The following is a 20,335-nucleotide window of genomic DNA, read 5'->3' on the forward strand; positions in this document are numbered from 1 at the left end:
AGATAGAAGGTGTTGACCTCAATGATATTTTCTCATCTGTCATTAAGCATACTTCTATTTGTGTTCTTTTATCATTGGTAGTTATGTATGGCCTATATCTTAAGCAACTCGATGTTAAGACAGCCTTTCTATATGGAGAACTTAAAGAGAAAATTTATATGAAACAGCTGGAGGGATTCATTGTTGAAGGAATGGAGGATCATGTTTGCCTATTAAAGAAATCACTTTATGGGTTGAAGCAGTCACATCGGTAATAGTACAAGCGGTTCAACTCTTTCATGACAGATGATAGATATTCCAGAAGCAAGTGATAGTTGTGTGTATTTTAGAAAACTTACTAACGAATCTTTCATATATTTGTTGCTCTATGTCGATGATATGTTAATTGCTTCCAGTGACATAGTTAAGATAAATAAGTTGAAGGCATTACAGAAAGGTGAGTTTGAAATAAAAGATCTAAGTGCTGCTAAGAAGATCATCGGAATGAAAAATTAAGAGGGACAGAAAAGTAAGACTATTGCATTTGACACAAAAAATACATAAAAAAATTCTTCGACATTTTGGGATGATAGATACTAAGCCGATGAGCACTTTCCTTATGGCGCACTTCAGACTTTCAGCCATGTTGTCACTGTTGTCCAATGATGAACTGGAATATACATCACATGTTCCTTATTCCAGTGCTATTGGGAGCATTATGTACGTCATGGTTTGCACACGGCCAAACATCTCTTATGCAGTGAGTATGGTTAGCAAATATATGACCAATCCTAGTAAGACTCATTGGTAGGCTATTAAGTGGATTCTGAGATACCTATGGGGTACCACTAGCACTTATCTAGAGTTTGAAAAATGTAAAGATAGTATGGTTGGATATGTTGATTCGGATTTGTAGGTGATTTGGAGAGGAGATTACTTTTAGGTTATATTTTCTCCATTGATGGATGTACAGTTAGTTGGAAAGTTTCATTACAACCCATTATTACCTTGTCTATGATCAAGACGAAGTATGTCGCTATGACAGGAGGTGTGAAAGAAGCTATGTGGCTACGAGACTTATTTGAAGAGCATACTTCTAGTCGGGAGTCGATGGTTGTGTATTCAGATAGTTAGAGTGCTATTCATTTTTAAAGATCAGATGTTTCATGAAAGGACAAAGCACATCAATGTGAAGTTTCACTTCGTTCAGGATGTAATTGAAAAATGCACAGTGACGTTAAGAAAATTGATACTACGATAATTCAGCTGACATGATGACGAAGCTTTTTTCAGTTGCTAAGTGCAAGCATTGCTTGGACTTTATTGGTGTCTACAGTACTTAAGGATATCCCTTGGGGTATTTTGGTAGAGATGAGTATTTTTTTCTATTTTATTTTTGCAAGTATTTTACTTTAAGGAGTGCATTTATGTTATCTAAGTCAAAAGGTAGAGATTTATTAATTATTTTAATCCGGTCCACAGTCAATCGATCATTACTTTTTAAACAGAGTCCTAAAAGGATCCTTTCTTCGCCGCCTAGGGTTCAATATTTTTTTTACACCACTTCAAGAGGACGTGAAGCGGTTCACATCTTTTAACTTCTCAAGCGGTGGTTCACGTCTTAAGCTCCTAGCGGTTCACGACCTCACGGTGCGGCGCCTCATTTTATATTTTTCTTTCTCTATTTTGCATAAATACATATATTGAGAGAGAAATTTTTGGGTGTATGGGGTTCTTGAAAAAATTTTGTGAGTGCTTCTTCTCTATTATAATCTTGATAGTGGATTACTCATCTTCACTCGTGGACGTAGAGACATTGCCGAACCACATTAAATCCTAGTGTGCTTTTTTTCTTTTTTTTTCTTTACATTTTTTTTCTTTTGGATCTATTTTTCATCAATTTATTCCAATAATTATTTATTTATTTTCTAGAACCACTTATGCTATCCAATTGTAGTTAACAATATTTATTTTTGATCATATTTCTATCCTCCTATAATGCAAAAATGACTGTCCTGAACTCAACCATAGATAGCAAATCAACATATTTATATCAACTAGCCAAAAGAGAAAATAAATATATCATGATTCTCAGGAATATTTGTCATTTACATGCTATAATAGTGCTACTAGGGGATAAAGTTCAGTTGAAGTAGTTGTTAAAAAATAAGTTATTTACATATTTACTGAAAAAAAGTGACAAGAAGAGAAAAGAGCTCTTTTCCAGAATAATACAAAAAAAAAACTTAAATACCAAAATATATCAAAACGAAACTTATTTACCAAACTAATGCAAAAGGGAAAAACGCCATTTTGAATGGCGTTTTTTCCCCTTCCACGTCACCCCCCATTTCCACGGTGGCATCGTCCCAAAAAAAAAAAAAAAAAAAGAGAAGAAACGCCATTTGGAATGGCATCTTTAAAAACACCATTTTGAATGGCGTTTTCAAATTTTTCCACAAAAAAAAAAGAGAAAAAATCATGAAAAAATGGGAAAATTAGTTTTTTAAAATTTGAAATTAATTAATAAATTAAAATTATAATTTTGATTGAAATTTAAAATATAAAGATTTGAATTTGTAATTCATTAAAAAAAATAATTTAGATTTTTTATTTAAAATATTTTTTAAAAGATGTCAAAAAAATCTTAAGAAATAAAAAAAAATTATCATAGAAAAAAAAAAAAGAGAAAGAAATATGAAAGAAATAAAAATTTGAAATTTAATTGAAAAACATCATTCGAAATACTTGTCCTAAAATTTTTTTTTAAAAAAAATTAAATAATAAAAAAAAATTATAATTTAAAATTTAAAAGAAATAAAATTTTAGAGATTAATTGAAATAAAAATAAGCATTCAAATTACTTTGTCAAATTAAAATTAATTTATTTTAAAAATATTCAAAAAAAATTGAAAAATAGGCTAAAAATTTTTTATAAAAATATAAAGAATTGAAAAAAAATAGAAATTATAATTGTAATTGAAGAACAAAGTTTATAATTTTTAATTTTAAGAAATAAGAATTATAATTTTAATTGAAATTAAAAATTACTTTTTAAATAACTAAATTAATTGAAATATAAATTTTTCAAAAATATTTTAAATAAAAGAAAAAAAATACGTAATAGAATATCAAAAAGATAAAAATGGAAGAAAACTAAAATTAAAATTTAAAATTATAAAAATTATAAATTAGATTAGAAAAAATATATCATAAAAGAATAAAATTAAATTAAATTAAATACAATTTCATTTTTAGGGTATTTTATAAATGTGACTTAAAAAAATTAAATTTGAATTAAATTTTGATAAAAAAAGAAATACATTAATAAGTTAAAAAATGATGAAAAGTTAAAAAGTTAAAATTTTTAAAAAGTCAGAAAAAATAAGAATTATAAATTTAAATTTTTAAAAAAATAAAATTTTAAAGATTAAATGAAATAGAAATATTTTTTAAAATTAATTTCTTAAATTAAAATTAATTTAATTAAAAAATTTCTAAATAAAATATAAAAATCGCCTAAAAAAATTTTATAAAAAGATAAAGAATTGAAAAAAAATAAAAATTCTAATTGTAACTGAAGAACAAAGTTTATAATTTTTAATTTTAAGAAATAAGAATTAAAATTATAATTGAAATTAAAAATAATATTTTAAATAACTAAATTAATTTAAACATTAATATTTAAAAAATATTTTAAATAAAGAAAAAAAATACGTAATAGAATGTCAAAAAGATAAAAGTGGAAGAAAATTAAAATTAAAAATTAAAATTATAAAAATTATAAAAAAAATATTTCATGAAAGAATAAAATGTAATTAAATTAATTACAATTTGTTTTTTTGGGTATTTTATAAATGTGACTTAAAAAATTTTAATTTGAATTAAATTTTGATCAAAAAATAAATACATTAAAAAATTAAAAAATAAAAAAAAATATGAAAATTTTTTTTGTAAATTTAATTTTAGAAAAAATATTATTTTTTTAACTAAAGGAAAAGAATACGTAATAGAATGCTAAAAAGATAAAAATGGAAAAAAACTGAAATTATAATTTCAAATGATAAATATTTTAGAATAAATTTAAAAAAAATATCATAAAAAAATAAAAAAGTAATAATAAAATAGAAATTATAATTATAAATTTTTAAAAAATATAATTTTAATTTAAATTAAAAATTATCATTTAAATTATTATTTTTATTATTTAATTAAATTTATTTATTAAAAGATTAGAAATAGATAAATAAAAAAAAAGGAGAAAACATCATAGACAATGGCGTTTTCCCCTCCCCAAACCCATTTTTCCCCTCTTCTTCCTTTTCCCTCTTCTCCTTCTTCCTTCTCCCTTCTCCCTTCTCCTATCTCGATCTTCTCCGGCGGCACGGCGGCACGGCGGCACGGCGGCGAGGTCTCGACGGCGGTGAGCTCTTCCCGCTTCTCTCTCCCTCTTCCTCTTTCTCTCTCCCTCTTCCCCTCTCTCTCTTTTTCTTTTAGTCATGCCGGCGGCGGGCCGCGCGTCCCGGCGGCGGGCCGCGCGTCCCGACGGTGGCCCCCGGCCCCCTCCTCTCTCTTCTTCTCTCTCTCTCTCTCTTCCTCTCTCTCTCCCTTCTCCTTGGCCGTCGGCCACAGACGGCCGGCGGCGGGCCGCGCGTCCCGGCGGCGGATCCCGCGTCCCGACGGTAGCCCCCGGCCCCCTCCTCTCTCTCTTCCTCTTTCTCTCTCTTCCTCTCTCTCTCCCTTCTCCTTGGCCGCCGGCCACAGACGGCCGGTGGTGGGCCGCGCGTCCCGGCGGTGGGTCCCACATCCCGACGGTGGCCCCCGGCCCCCTCCTCTCTCTCTTCCTCTCTCTCTCTCTCTCTTCCTCTCTCTCCCCCTTCTCCTTGGCCACCGGCCACAGACGGCCGACGGCGGGCCGCGCGCCCTGACGGCGGGTCCCGCATCCCGACGGTGGCCCCCGGCCCCCTCCTCTCTCTCTTCCTCTCTCTCTCTCTCTTCCTCTCTCTCTCCCTTCTCCTTGGCCGCCGGCCACAGACGGCCGGCGGCGGCCGCGCGTCCCGACGGTGGGTCCCGCATCCCGGCGGTGGCCCCCGGCCCCCTCCTCTCTCTCTTCCTCTCTCTCTCTCTTCCTCTCTCTCTCCCTTCTCCTTGGCCGCCGGCCACAGACGGCCGGCGGTGGGGCGTGCGTCCCAACGGCGGGGCGCGCGTCCCGGCGGCGGGTCCCGCATCCCGGCGGTGGCCCCCGACCCCCTCCTCTCTCTCTCTCTTCCTCTCTCTCTCCCTTCTCCTTGGTCGCCGGCCACAGACGGTCGGCGGCGGGCCGCGCGTCCTGACGGCGGGTCCCGCGTCCCGACGGTGGCCCCCGGCCCCCTCCTCTCTCTCTTCCTCTCTCTCTCTCTTCATCTCTCTCTCCCTTCTCCTTGGCCGCCGGACAGACGGCCGGCGGCGGGCCGCGAGTCCCGGCGGCGGGCCCCGCGTCCCGGCGGCGGGCCCCGCGTCCCGACGGTGGCCCCCGGCCCCCTCCTCTCTCTTCCCCTCTCTCTCTTCCTCTCTCTCTCCCTTCTCCTTGGCCGTCGGCCACAAACGGCCGACGGCGGGGCCCGCGTCCCGACGGTGGGCCCGGCCCCCTCTTCTTTCTCTTCCTCTCTCTCTCCCTTCTCCTTGGCCGGCCACAGCAGCATTCTTACATTGCAGGAGCATCATCGATCACAGACTATTTTAGATGGCGGCGTAAGCATTACAATCTTATTTACTCTTTAAATTTTTATTTTAAAAATCATGTACGTTATCTAATTATTATATTTTATTACAGGAGTCCAGACATCTTCGTCTACGACGATCCGATGCAGATTTCTAGAGGACAGAGGACATCCCAGATAGAGTGTTAGATTATTTACGATATCTGGGATTTTATGGAGTATATCGGATCGGTCGTATACAGATGGACGTTGGTCTTATTACTGCTTTGCTTGAGAGATGGCGTCCAGAGACACACACATTTCATCTTCCATTTGGTGAGGCGACCATCAGTTTACAGGATGTCAGCATCCTTACTGGACTACCAGTTGATGGAGATCCAGTTACCGGAGTTGATCCCACACTTACCATTCCGGAGTGGCAGGCTTTGTGCTTGCGATTGTTAGGGTTTGAGCCCGACGCACATTTTTTTGATCATTCACGACTCAGGATTGAGTGTTTGGATGATCGTTATCGTCATTTTCATATTGCGAATGATGCACCAGAGGAGATGGTGCAGCAGTATGTTAGGGGTCAGGTACTGCGATTGTTAGGTGGTGTCCTGTTATATGATACTTCATCGAATAAGATGAAGTTGATGTTTTTGTCATTATTAGAGGATTTAGACTTCGCTCGTCGACTCAATTGGGACAGTGCAGTACTAGCTTGTCTATACCGAGCTATGTGTCGGGGTTCCTATGCTGATCAGAGCGAGATTGGCGGTTATCTTATATTATTACAGATACGTAAATTAAAATTTTTATTTTTTAATATTTAATTATATTTTACATTCGATATATCATTTATTTAATTTTTTAATTTTGCAGATTTGGGTATGGGAGCGTATGCCGACTATCAGTCCATTACGACGACAGTTGCTCGAGATGCCATCAGAGCAGCAGGATCCTGATGTTCCATTCAGACTAGACGGACCATTAGGATACAGGTATCGAAATATTTTTTTTTAATTTAAATTTTATTATTTTAAATTTATTTAATATTAGTATATTGTGAAACAGATGGAACGTTGCATTCAACGTTCATCACGTATCGACAAGAGTGGCACGGGTTTATAGGTGCCAGTTGGATACATTAGTTGATACATCTAGACGGATAAATTTTGAATTTTTTACAAATATCAATTTACAGTATTCATAATCTATTATAATTTTTTATTAATTTTTTTTATTTTAACTATATTATATCAATTTTTGTGGGAGCCATATACAGATGGGATATTGGCTATACTGCCGCAGATGTGTACAGTTGGACACGACATATGGACTGCTAGGATGCCACTTATTTGTTTTGATGTGGTAGAGTGGCATCTTTCCGATCGTGTCCTGCGGCAGTTTGGTCAGACTCAGGGCATCGTGTCCTGCGGCAGTTTGGTCAGACTCAGGGCATCCCAGAGCAGTTTGATACCAGCCAGGGACTTCATCGTATTGATTGACGAGGGAGAGCTCGTATCGACTGACGTATCAGACATGCACAGTACATCGATATTTGGGATGCACGTCGAGATCACATTGTTCATGGTGATCCTATTTTGAGAGGCCGTTCATATACTGATGACTACATGGCTTGGTTTTTTAGCATTATGGTGCAAGTCATTGGACAGTCTCAGTATGCAGTTTCTGGATACGAGGGCGAGAGTTCTACTGTACGTCTTTTGGTAAGATTACGAAAATTACTTCATGTTATTTGTGTTATATTTTTATTTTATATTATACACTATACTGATTATTTTATACTAACTGTTCTATTTTTATTTTATAGACTGATTCTATGTCGGATCTCGTGTTGGACGCTCGTCGTGCTTTATCTACGACTGATGAGGACGAGCGGATTTAGATACTGCGGGAGATGGAGAGAACAGGTTCCGGAACATTGGTGGCGATTGGTGTTGATCCACATATCTGTGCGCCTTGGCATGGAGCAGTTCGGGCGCCAGATATGATCCGACAGCATCAGTTATTCCTGAGCAGCATGATCAGCAGATCTCCTCCACTGATATAGGAGAGGAGCCATCACAGCAGGAGCAGCCGGCGAGGACCTTCCTGAGAAGGTCCAAGGATCACGGGCGCCGCGACGTCCTTGTGGGACTTAGTCTTTGTTGTATTTGTATTTAGTATTTTTACATTTTTATTGTACTATTTTTTTTATACGTTTGATATTTTTATTCTATTGAATAATATTAAATATTGATTTTATTTTATATTATTTAATTTTAAATGATTGGATATTATGATTGGTGCATATGGATACACATACTCGAACGTGTCTCAGAACATTAGGAGAGAAAACGTTATGCTGAAAGGACTATAAAAATTATAACGTAAATAATAATATATCAAATGTTGCTCTTTGAATTGAACTTTAGAAAAAGTAAATATTTTTTTAAGTAAAGGAAAGGAATACGTAATAGAATGCTAAAAAGATAAAAATAGAAGAAAATTGAAATTATAATTTCAAATGATAAAATTTTTAAAATAAATTTTAAAAAAAATATCATAAAAAAATAATAAAATAATAATAAAATAGGAATTATAATTATAAATTTAAAAAAAATTAATTTTAATTTAAATTAAAAATTATCATTTAAATTATTATTTTTATTATTTAATTAAATTTATTTATTAAAAGATTACAAATAGATAAGTAAAGAAATTAAAAAAAATAAAAAATAAAATAAAGAGAAAACGTCATTCTCTCCCCTCCCCAAATCCCTTTTTCCCCTCCTTCTTCTTTCTCCCTTCTCCCTTCTCGATCTTCTCCTTCTTCCTTTACAAATTTAAGTAAAGGAAAAGAATACGTAATATATCATAAAAATGAAAGAAAACTAAAATTATATTTTTAAATTATAAAAATTATAAATTAAATTAAAAAAAATATATCATAAAAATAGTAAATAAAAGAGAAAAATGGTAATAAAATAGAAATTATAATTTAAAACAAAAAATTAACTTTAATTTAAATTAAAAATTATCATTCAAATTACTATCCTCATTAAAAAATTTAATAAATTAAAAAAAATAATTAAACAAATTATGAAAAAATTTTAAAAAAATTAAAAAAAAAAGAAAAAGAATAAAAAAATGCCGAAGGGAACGGCGTTTTCTCCTTTCCCCCCTTCTTCTCTCCTTCTCCCTCTTCTCCTTTCTCCCTCTTCTCCCTTCTCCGGCGTCTCTCCGACAGCACGGCGGTGAGCTGCCTCCTCTCTCTCCCTCTTCCTCTCTCTCCCTCTTTTTAAAGAATTTAAAAAATAAAAATTACCAGAAAGAAAGTCAAGGGGTCGACTCACAGAGTGTGGCAGCCAAAAATTTTGCGTGCCGTTAAACTCTTTTAGCCATGAGTCGATTCATGGGGTCGACTAAAAAATATAAATCTATTTTTCTTACAAAATACGCTTCCAAAAATATTGAAATTGCCTCTAATAGATTACACATCTTTTGTTCTTGCTTTTGAGACTTCAGAATCATATCTGATAAAATTATGATTTTTTTCTTCATTTTTTAATTTTTTAATATATTTATTTTTTGATCAAAATTTAATTCAAATTAAAATTTTTTAAGTCACATTTATAAAATACCCGAAAAAATAAATTGTAATTAATTTAATTACATTTTATTCTTTCATGAAATATTTTTTTTATAATTTTTATAATTTTAATTTTTAATTTTAATTTTCTTCCACTTTTATCTTTTTGACATTCTATTACGTATTTTTTTTCTTTATTTAAAATATTTTTTAAATATTAATGTTTAAATTAATTTAGTTATTTAAAATATTATTTTTAATTTCAATTATAATTTTAATTCTTATTTCTTAAAATTAAAAATTATAAACTTTGTTCTTCAATTACAATTAGAATTTCTATTTTTTTTCAATTCTTTATCTTTTTATGAAATTTTTTTAAGCAATTTTTATATTTTATTTAGAAATTTTTTTAATTAAATTAATTTTAATTTGAGAAATTAATTTTAAAAAATATTTCTATTTCACTTAATCTTTAAAATTTTATTTTTTTAAAAATTTAAATTTATAATTCTTATTTTTTCTGACTTTTTAAAAATTTTAACTTTTTAACTTTTTAACTTTTCATCATTTTTTAACTTATTAATGTATTTCTTTTTTTATCAAAATTTAATTCATATTTAATTTTTTTAAGTCACATTTATAAAATACCCTAAAAATAAAATTGTATTTAATTTAATTTAATTTTATTCTTTTATGATATATTTTTTCTAATCTAATTTATAATTTTTATAATTTTAAATTTTAATTTTAGTTTTCTTCCATTTTTATCTTTTTGATATTCTATTACGTATTTTTTTTCTTTTATTTAAAATATTTCTGAAAAATTTATATTTCAATTAATTTAGTTATTTAAAAAGTAATTTTTAATTTCAATTAAAATTTTAATTCTTATTTCTTAAAATTAAAAATTATAAACTTTGTTCTTCAATTACAATTATAATTTCTATTTTTTTTCAATTCTTTATGTTTTTATAAAAAAATTTTAGCCTATTTTTCAATTTTTTTGAATATTTTTAAAATAAATTAATTTTAATTTGACAAAGTAATTTGAATGCTTATTTTTATTTCAATTAATCTCTAAAATTTTATTTCTTTTAAATTTTAAATTATAATTTTTTTTTTATTATTTAAATTTTTTTTAAAAAAAATTTTAGGACAAGTATTTCGAATGATGTTTTTCAATTAAATTTCAAATTTTTATTTCTTTCATATTTCTTTCTCTTTTTTTTATTTTCTATGATAATTTTTTTTTTATTTCTTAAGATTTTTTTTGACATCTTTTTAAAAATATTTTAAATAAAAAATCTAAATTAATTTTTTTAATGAATTACAAATTCAAATCTTTATATTTTAAATTTCAATCAAAATTATAATTTTAATTTATTAATTAATTTTAAATTTTAAAAAATCAATTTTCCCATTTTTTCATGATTTTTTTCTTTTTTTTTTGTGGAAAAATTTGAAAACGCCATTTTGAATGGCGTTTTTAAAAACGCCATTGAAAATGGCGTTTTTAAAGATGCCATTCCAAATGGCGTTTCTTCTTTTTTTTTTTTTTTTTTTTTTTTTTGTGGGATGATGCCACCGTGGAAATGGGGGGTGACGTGGAAGGGGAAAAAACGCCATTCAAAATGGCATTTTTCCCTTTTGCATTAATTTGGTAAATAAGTTTCGTTTTGATATATTTTGGTATTTAAGTTTTTTTTTTGTATTATTCTGGAAAAGAGCTCAAGAGAAAATAGGAACTCCAGTTTTTTTTGTAATCTTATTGTGTTTCTTTAATTCTTTTCCATGAAAATATGTGGATAAAATTTTATAAACCTTGTAGATTAGAAAATAGAATAACAAGAAAGCAGTACAAGCTTTTTCCCCACTTATTTTGGGGATTGGGGTGGTTTATTGGGTTCAGGGCATAATATTTTCAAATATGAATTGATAAAATAGAATCTGCATTAGGAACTTATGCAACCATTCCCCTTCTTTAATTAATTCATGATTTCCCATATTGAAGTGTCACTTACCACCAACATAACTATAATTAGGATGAGAAAAGTCACGACCTTATGAATTATTTAGAGAACAAAGTGGATTTGTAACAAAGATATTTTACAATTAATATAATTATGATAACCAGGATTTTATTACCACAAATTAATTAGTGCCACCTCCTAGAAGATTATTTAACCTCATATTAGGCAACATAGAGTTTCGAATTGCACAGATAGTTGTGTATCTTGGCTTTATGCTATAATACCTCTCAATGGAAGAAGCATGGCATTTTATTTGTGTGAAAGAACAAAACTTTCTTAAGTCCAACATGTCCTGATATAAACCTAGACATTCATAATATGTGTGGTCAAATACTGTCAACAATAATTATAGAAAAACCAAAACTAAGTATAATCCTGGAAAAAATAATCAAATTTTAAATGCTTAAAAGGATAGGTTTTCCAATCATTATAGTTTAGAAATTTATACTGTAGTATTATCATCTAATTTGGACTTAATTCCACTAATTTATTATTTAAGGCATTCACACTCCATCACTTGACACCTACCATCTCTTAAGATCCCTTGTCCATTAAAGAGATGTAAAAAAATAATTGGTGAAACATACCTATTCCTCCTTTTCACTTCGATAAGGGGTGTGTGTGTGTGGAAAGAGAGCGAGCGAGAGAGAGAGAGAGTGCGCGTGTATGGTTGGAGGGTGATGCAATGCTCGGCCAAACACTCAATTGAAGAGAAATTGGATAAAGTAAAACAGTTTGCTTCAAAAAAAATTTATTAATATGCAATGCTCAGGCCAGTCTTATTATATATAATAGATAAAAAATACATATATGGTATACTAGTGCCTAATTAGTGCCTAATTTGGGCATTAAACCAGATACATGAAATCATATTAATATTAGAAACTAAAAACAAATTAAAATTGCTTAATCCAAAAATAGAAATTCGATAAAGATTGGTGATGTCTCTAATGAAAAATTCACAAGAAAGATGAACAAATATTGGATTATTTGAGTCTTTGCTCATAAATTCACTAATACTTGTGAAACTTGGCGTAGTCCAACTAATCATAGCACCTGCCAGCTCTACTCGATATTGCATCAGATGGCATGTGGATTTGGGGATCTCGGTTGACACAAATTACTGACAAAAGAGGTTGGTTTCAACCATTTAATTTTATTATTTGCATAGAGGGAATATAAAATTCCTAAACTATAGCAATTATATGCAGTTCTTTCCCTAGGACAAACTATAATACATGTTCATGGATCATAAAATTATAACATTTCACATATTTTTTGGTACTTGTTTATAATGAAATTATGGTTTACTATCAAATTCAGTCTTTGGAAGCATTTATTGGTCTATAAAAAACTTTAGAAGTAGTCAGACATCCCTAAGATCATGGAATGAAGTACTCTAGTCCAATTGTCTAACCTCAAAATGAAAAACAAAATTCATCGAATGGTCAACCCTTTTCTCAATGTTTATTTTGTTAGAAAGTTTCTTAGTTTGAGAAAGAAAGGGCTGTCACTATAATTCAGAAAAGTGCAACTTTTTTTTATCAAAACAATCAAATTTTCAATAAATATAGACAAACCACCATAAATAAGTATTTTTAGAAGATAATTAGCTTTTGATGTCTTTTGTCTTGCAATCAAGCAAACATCATAGAAAGTTTAGTTTAATAGACTAGTTGTGGTAGTAAATGATTAACATGGTGTGGCATGCAAGGATTCATCCAACTCATCACCCATGTGGTAGTCTTAGTGCACCTCAAAATTCTTCAAAGAATTCTAGTCAGGCTTCTTTGGGCAAACAAGTCGGAAGTGGCCAACCTCTAAAACCGGTATCTCTTAGCCCAATTCAGTGACCTCAGCTCTACAAATCCGAATTGAGCAAAATCTTCCTTACGAAAAAAGCAACTCGGTCCTTCTATCTCAAAAGCATGCATAATTCCATTATGTGATAGATTGTTGCAACATATTCCTAAGATTAATATACCACATCAATACTTTGTTGAGCTATGATCTCGAATTTGTTGGGATATGATTACAAAAGATTCAGGGCTCTAGCTACAAATAGATTCAAAAGCCTTCTACAGAGGGGAAAGAAGGGAGTCACCTAGACTAGGGGAGACTCCACCTCTTTGCTATTTTTCTTCTTTCTTCATTTCCACCAAAAAATATTATCTAATTTAAGCATCAAAGGGTCCAATCGGAGCCAATTAGGTGAGCTCTCATTCTTATTTGTTCTCTTGCAGGACTATGGAGGTGGTCTATATCAGCATCCTAGGATTGGTGACAATAAATTTGTGCCATCTACTAGAACAATGAAGAAAAATCATGAGGCTCAAAAGGAGCAACCACCTAAGGGCTATTCAATTAGAATCAAATGGCTCCCTACAGCTTCTTATGGTCTCCACCAACTATACCAAGCGTAGGGGCCACTGATACTGGGCAACTTGGCCTACTAGTTCAACAAGTGCAAACTCTAATGGTAATGGAATGAGACCTACAATAGTGGATTGTCCCACCTTCAATGGGTCTACTAAATTATCGGGATGATCCGATTTAGGACAGCAATCACCTCCACCCTAAAGGTTATGGAGGAAGCCGCAGGTAAAATTGCTTTTACTCTCCTTTCGAAGGCAGCTTCATTTTCAGCAATCTCTTTCCACATTAACTAGAAAGAGTTTTCGGGTAGCAGATGGACCTCAACCAAATAATTAAGAAGATGGCAACTAGATCAAGGCCCTGTAGGAATGGAGGATTGAAGCCAGTGGTGATTTTGAGATAATGTATGCACCATCCTTCACCAAAAAAATCATGGAAGAGCCCCTATCAAAGGAGTTCAAAGTATCCTAGTTTAAGCTCTATAACGGCACCACTAATGTGATAAATAATTTTGAAAGATTTAAAGGTCTCATGTTGTTGCATGGAACTTCAGAGGTTGTGATTTGCAGGGCATTCCCAACCACATTTAGAAAGATAATATAACTTTGGTATTCAAGCTCCAACCAAACTCGGTCTCTCTCTTCAACTATCTTTGTCACCAATTCGCCAACCAATTTGTTAGTAGCAAAAGGCAAAGGAAAGTTTTGATCAATCTATTCGCCATCCATCAAGGGAAGATGAGTCCCTCCGAAACTATACCACTTATTCAATGCTAAGGTGCTAGAAGTATGTGAATTAGACCACTCCGCTGCAATAGCTATGCTGATAAATAGTCTGAGGAATTCATGCTTCAATTTTTCATTTAAAAAATGTCTTTGAAGAATCTGGCCAAGCTCCTGACTCAAACAGAAAGATTGAGGAAACCATCATCACTTAGACAAAGGTGATAAGAAGAAAAGTAGGCGGTAAGTGCAAAGATTATGAGAGAGATGATCCAAGGAGAAAACATAATCAAGAATAACAAAGCATCGCATGACCTCAAAGTCCATTATATATAGTTGTCTAAGAGATACACTCTCCTCAATGCGCTAAGAGATCATATCCTAATGGAGATTCAGGATTGAGATCATTTGCACTGACCTCAAAAACTATGATCCTTACTAAAATGAGGACCGAATAAGGGTAGGTACTACTCATTCCGCAAAGACCATGGGCACAACATAGAGGAATGTCTTCAACTCAAAGATGAAATCAAAGTTCTCATCTGATGAGGATACCTCGGTCAATACGTGAGTGATCACTAGAGTTCTAATCCAGATAGGCGAACCCCAAAAAGATAAAAAAGTAATCATCCACTTACCAAGGTACTAGCCACTATCTTCTGAAGATCTATATCCAAAAGCTTGAGCTTTTCATCTTTAGCAAAACAGTGGTTAGGCCAACCAAGCTAGATGCATTTGCATCGAGCAATTGACCTCGAAAAGTTCGAACTCCAACAATGACAAGACATAAAATAGTAAAAGCTATGTTTTTGAATTTTTATATTTTTTATCGCTAATTTTAAATAGAATTGTGTTCCAAATTTCCCCCAAGGGCTAAAGCATTATCGATTGAAAAATCCTAATTCATCATAGAAGGCACACTCAGTCTGATCATTCGAAGTATTTGCCGACACAAGGCCCATTGGCCTTCAAGATTCGAGCAGGCCCATTGGCTCTTATACTCATCCGTATGTATTCTGAAGATCCATTGGCTCTCGAGGTTTAAGCATGCTAGTTGACTCCTATACTTATCCTTATGAATTCTTAAGGCCGATTGGCCCCTAAGGTGTTAGCAGGCCCATTGGTCCTTATACTTGTGTATTCTTAAAAGTTGTTGGTCCTTGAAGTTCGAGTAGGTCTAGCTCTTATATTCATCCTTCTGTATCATCAAGATCCGTTGGCCCCTGAGGTTTGAGCAGTCCTATTGGCCCTTATACTCATGCTCATGAATTTTGAAGACCTGCTGGCCCTTGAGATTAAAGTAGGCCCATTGACCCTTATACTCATCCTTGTATATTCTTAAAGTCCATTGGCCCTCGAGATCTAAGTAGGCCTGCCAGTCCTTATACTCCACCTCAATCAGATATTCTCTTTTCATTAAGGCCTACGAAGGCTAGTATCCTGCTCTAATAAGGCAATCTTTGATTATCTATTGAGTATGCCCCCATTTTCATGTTGATCCCAGATGCTTCATGGAATTTTGATATTATTTGCTCGAAAAATATTCTGACTCATTCTCCCAACTTGTCTTATTATAATCCCATTCTGTTGCAATCTCATCTTCATCTCGACTAGCCCCTAAGGATATATGATATTATGGCTTTGTCTTACAATATTATCTCAAATATTTTAGCTTATTTGGTTATGGCTTATCTTGGTTTTCTAACCTAATTTAGCCAACCTTAGAAACTTACATTTCTAGCCTAATTTGGCCTACTTTGGTGTCGCTAGGATGATCGCAAGCAAACAATCCAAACAGCAAACAACAAAAAAGATACGTTTGAAATTTTTTTCATTTCATTAAATATGTAATTATACAGCAAATCAAAGGTCAGGCTAGATAATTATATTACAAGAAAAAGACATCCAAACTAGTCGAGCTCTGATCAATTACTCTGAAAAAATTATTCAACCCAAGAGGCTGCCCTTCATCTTGTCCTACACCCTCACAGTAGCAACAAAAAGTATAAGGAGTCCTATAGAAGCCTATTTCTTGGAGCTTGATGACTCTCCATTTTTTCCATCATTATTCTGCTTCTCGACTTCATCATTGCTATTCGTAATTGGATTGAAACCACTGAAGTTGACTGAGGAGAAGAGCCTCGATACCTAGCTTTAAAACTTATAGAAGCCATCCACAAGGGACTTGACGACGTTGGGGTGAGCTGCGCATGGTAGCTTTCCAATACTTTAAACTTCTCTATCAGTTAGGAAAATTTTTTCTTATTCTGGACAATCTAGAACGAAGAAACCTTTAGGTTCTCCCCCTTTGCAATAGTCTGGAGCAACAGCACCTAAGTCTGATCCTTCTTAACCACCGGTCTGCTCTAGAGGGATCCAACTTTGGCCCCCACTTCAGTAGCCTTCTCTATAGCATCCTGCAACACCAGTTAAAGCATCTCCATGCGAATTTGAAGGTGTCATTCTTGAGAAATGCCCATTTTGTAGAGAAGAAGAATAGCTAGCAGGAAAACCAACCCCCCAAAAGAAAATAGGGAAAACAACAACGGAACCACCACCCAAATTTGTCCTTGGATCAATTTGACAAAAGGGTTTTGCAAAAATTTCCTTTAAGATGATAAAAAAGGCACCAAGAACCTTCTCAAATTGAGTAGATTTGCAAAGACGTCCATCTGTTTTTATAAAGCTCTGAATATCCTAAGATCAATCTAATCAATCATCGTCCTACTCAAATTAGTGGATATGTGTCATGTTCCCACTACTCAAATGGTCAACAAAGCCATCGAGAATAGAGCATCTAAATTCATCTGGTGCAAAAGAACCACTCGAGAGTTATTATCCTCTTTAAAGTAATAAAAATTTTGACACAACGATTATTTTCTTCATTCAGGACTTAAGAGTCGGGGGTAGTATTATGGTAGTAAATGATCAACATGATGTAGCGCATAAGAATTTATCCGGCTCATGACTCATGCCTAACAAAGTTAGAAATTCTCTAAAATATTTTGATTGGGCCTCCTTGGACAAATTCAAAGGTTTCACTGATTAGACAAGAAGTGGCGGACCTCCGATGGTGGCATCTCTTAGTCCAACTTAGCAACCTTTGCTACTAATCTGAATTAAGCAAAACCCTCCTAGGAAGAAATAGGTCAATCCTTCCACCTCAAAAACATGTACGATATCATCATATCTCAAGTTATTATAGGACATATCTAAGATTGTTATGTCATATCAGTAGTTTGTTGCTGCATGATCCCAAATTTACTAGGATCTTCGGATTCTACCGATAAATAGATTTGAAGGCCCTCCACGCACACAGAAAGAGAGAGAGAGAAGGGGAGGGAATTACTTGAAATAGAAGAGACTTCATCTCTTTACTATTCTTTCTTTTTCCATCATTTTAATCAGAAAGTCCTCTTAGACTTGCGCATTGGAATGCTCGGTAAGAGCCAATTTGATGAGTTCTTATCCTTATTTGTTGTTGTGCAGATCCATGAAGATGGTCCATGTTAGGGTTTTCGGATTGATGGCAATAGAACTATTTAGGTATAAACCCAAGGAAACAATTAGATATTGTTTTTCTTAAATGGAAGAGTGAAAACGAGAGGTTACCTCGCCACGGAAAAACTCTGAAGGTTTCCTTTCAGACGCGGTTGCTGCTACCGTCCCCCTTCCACCCTTTCTTCTTTCTCGCTCGCGGGAAAAAATCCCACGCGTTCGCTCCTCCCCACGTGCGCACGCCACTGAGATTCCGAACGGCTCGGCCCCCTCGCACGTGTCACCTCTTCCCCCATCTCTTCAAAGGCCTCCTGCCCTCTTATTTCTTTAAATAGTTATATCCCTTCTCCCCTTCTCGAACGCAAAGCACCCTCTGCTCTTCTCTCTCGATCGAATTGTATTGGAACGGAGAGCCTCGCAAAGTATAGGTACATGGGCCGCTCCTTAAGCGACTCCTCCGGAGCCTTCAGCGAATGCAACAGCGACTGCTCCGGCGAGTTCTCCCCCACCTCCACCGGCGGCGCCGCCCACCACCGCCTTCTCATCTCCTGCGCTGCCGACTACTCCGACGATGTCGTCCGCGACCTCATCTCGGACCTCGAATCCCCCTCCGTCCCCATCGAATCCCAGAGACACGCCGCCATGTTCCTCCGACTCCTCGCTAAGCACAGCTCGGAGAACCGCCTGAAGATCGCCCGTGCCGGCGCCGTCCGCCCCCTCGTCGCTCTTCTCTCCCACGCTGACCCCCAGCTCCAGGAGCACGGCGTCACCGCCATCCTCAACCTCTCCATCTGCCCCGAGAACAAGGATCCCATCGCCGCCGCTGGCGCCATCCGGCCCCTCATCCTTGTCCTCAAGACCGGTACCCCCGCCGCCCGCGAGAACGCCGCCTGCGCCCTCCTCCGCCTCTCCGAGATCGAGGAGCACAAGATCGCCATCGGCCGCTCCGGCGCGATCCCCCACCTTGTCAACCTCCTCGAGACCGGCGGCCAGAGGGGGAAGAAGGACGCCTCCACGGCGCTCTTCTTGCTGTGCTCCACTCGGGAGAACAAGATCCTAGCCGTCAAGGACGGGATCGTGCGGCCGCTGCTGGAACTGATGGCGGATCCGGGGTCCGGGATGGTAGACAAGGCGGCGTACGTGCTGAACTCGGTGGTGGCGGTGGCAGAGGGGCGGACGGCGGCGGTCGAAGAGGGGGGGATTCCGGTGCTCGTCGAGATGGTGGAGGTCGGCACCCAGCGACAGAAAGAGATCGCGATGTTGACGCTCCTCGAGATCTGCAAGGAGAGCGTCGCCTACCGGACGATGGTCTCCCGTGAGGGCGCCATCCCGCCGCTCGTCGCGCTCTCCCAGTCCGGCGCCACCCGGGCCAAACAGAAGGTAACGTCTCCGTTAACCAATTTAATACTTTCTGTCTTTCTTTGTTCGATTTTTATTTTTCTTGCGGTTGAATTAATTGATTTTATTGGGATGGAAATTGTTATAGGTGGAGGAGTTGATTGAGCTGTTACGGCAGCCGAGAGCAGCGGAGGGCGGGGAAGGGCGGCGGAGGAGGGGATGAGGAGGCCGGCGGCGCGGCGCGGTGCCACGTGGCGGGTTTTTGTCGATTGGATGGGATGGGATCATGGTGCTGGGTCGTTTGGATGTAAATATATATGGGACCGAGAGTGAGTGTACATTTCTTTCTGGAGTCCTGAAAGGGATACTCAAAGTGAGTGTGTTGAGGTTTGGCAAGCGCGGTTGTGAAAAGAATAATTTCAGAATTTAACTCCTATAACATTGTGAATTTGTGATACTGTTTGATATATTTTGTTCATTTGTTGTTGCTTCTAGGTGAAATTGTGAACAAAAAGAAGAAGAAAAAGGGTTAACGTATGTGGTGCGCCTGAGGTGGGTGGGGAACGTGTCTTTATGAGATGCGTTATACGTGGGGTTGTGAAGTGCTATAAATGACGATGGCCATTACTTTGTACTCTGAGCTTTGATTTCAGATGAGATGAGTGGGGAAGTGGGGGAGGAGCCACGTATGTGGGTACAGCAGAGAAAGAAGGAATTTTTTTTTAAGGTTAATAAGATTCTAGAGATGTTTATGCCAGCACATACTACTAGGATTCCACATTATCAAGGTTGTTTTGTGCTTTGTATATCATCACTTCTTCCAAAGATTTATCTTTTTTACTCCTTGGTTGATATTTGGGCATGGTGGGACACACTTGGTCTGGGAGGGAGGAGGGCGCAGACAAAGGATTTTGTCTCTTTTTAGATGGACGGGGGAGGAGGAAAAGGAGGACCTAAGAGAGTGGGTGTTGGTTCGGGTGTCCCAGATGTTGGTTCGGGTGTCCCTTTAGGAGAAATTATTAGATGGTCTAAGTCCAACGGACCCACCCAAATTCGGAGGCAGTGGATGATTAGCACCCCTCATTTGATCTTGAATTATTTAACTATAAAAGGATT

At 36.0% G+C, this 20,335-nt stretch overlaps 1 protein-coding gene across 1 annotated transcript; it reads left to right on the forward strand.

The window, feature by feature from the left end:
• Positions 1-18,221: 18,221 nt before the first annotated feature.
• On the forward strand, positions 18,222-19,686 carry LOC105060691 (uncharacterized). The gene is made up of 2 exons (XM_010944494.4): positions 18,222-19,261; positions 19,368-19,686. Exons 1-2 carry the CDS (start codon positions 18,314-18,316, stop codon positions 19,440-19,442), a joined length of 1,023 nt encoding a protein of 340 aa, XP_010942796.1. The 5' UTR covers positions 18,222-18,313; the 3' UTR covers positions 19,443-19,686.
• The last annotated feature ends 649 nt before the right edge of the window (positions 19,687-20,335 follow it).

Source organism: Elaeis guineensis, chromosome 13, assembly GCF_000442705.2.
Source record: "Elaeis guineensis isolate ETL-2024a chromosome 13, EG11, whole genome shotgun sequence".
Taxonomy (NCBI): domain Eukaryota; kingdom Viridiplantae; phylum Streptophyta; class Magnoliopsida; order Arecales; family Arecaceae; genus Elaeis; species Elaeis guineensis.

Bases quoted from the DNA above. Each gene is read 5' to 3' on its own strand.
- LOC105060691 (XM_010944494.4), top strand. From the start codon at position 18,314: ATGGGCCGCTCCTTAAGCGACTCCTCCGGAGCCTTCAGCGAATGCAAC. The intron at 19,262-19,367 runs GTAACGTCTCCG...AAATTGTTATAG, and splicing joins CCACCCGGGCCAAACAGAAG to GTGGAGGAGTTGATTGAGCT.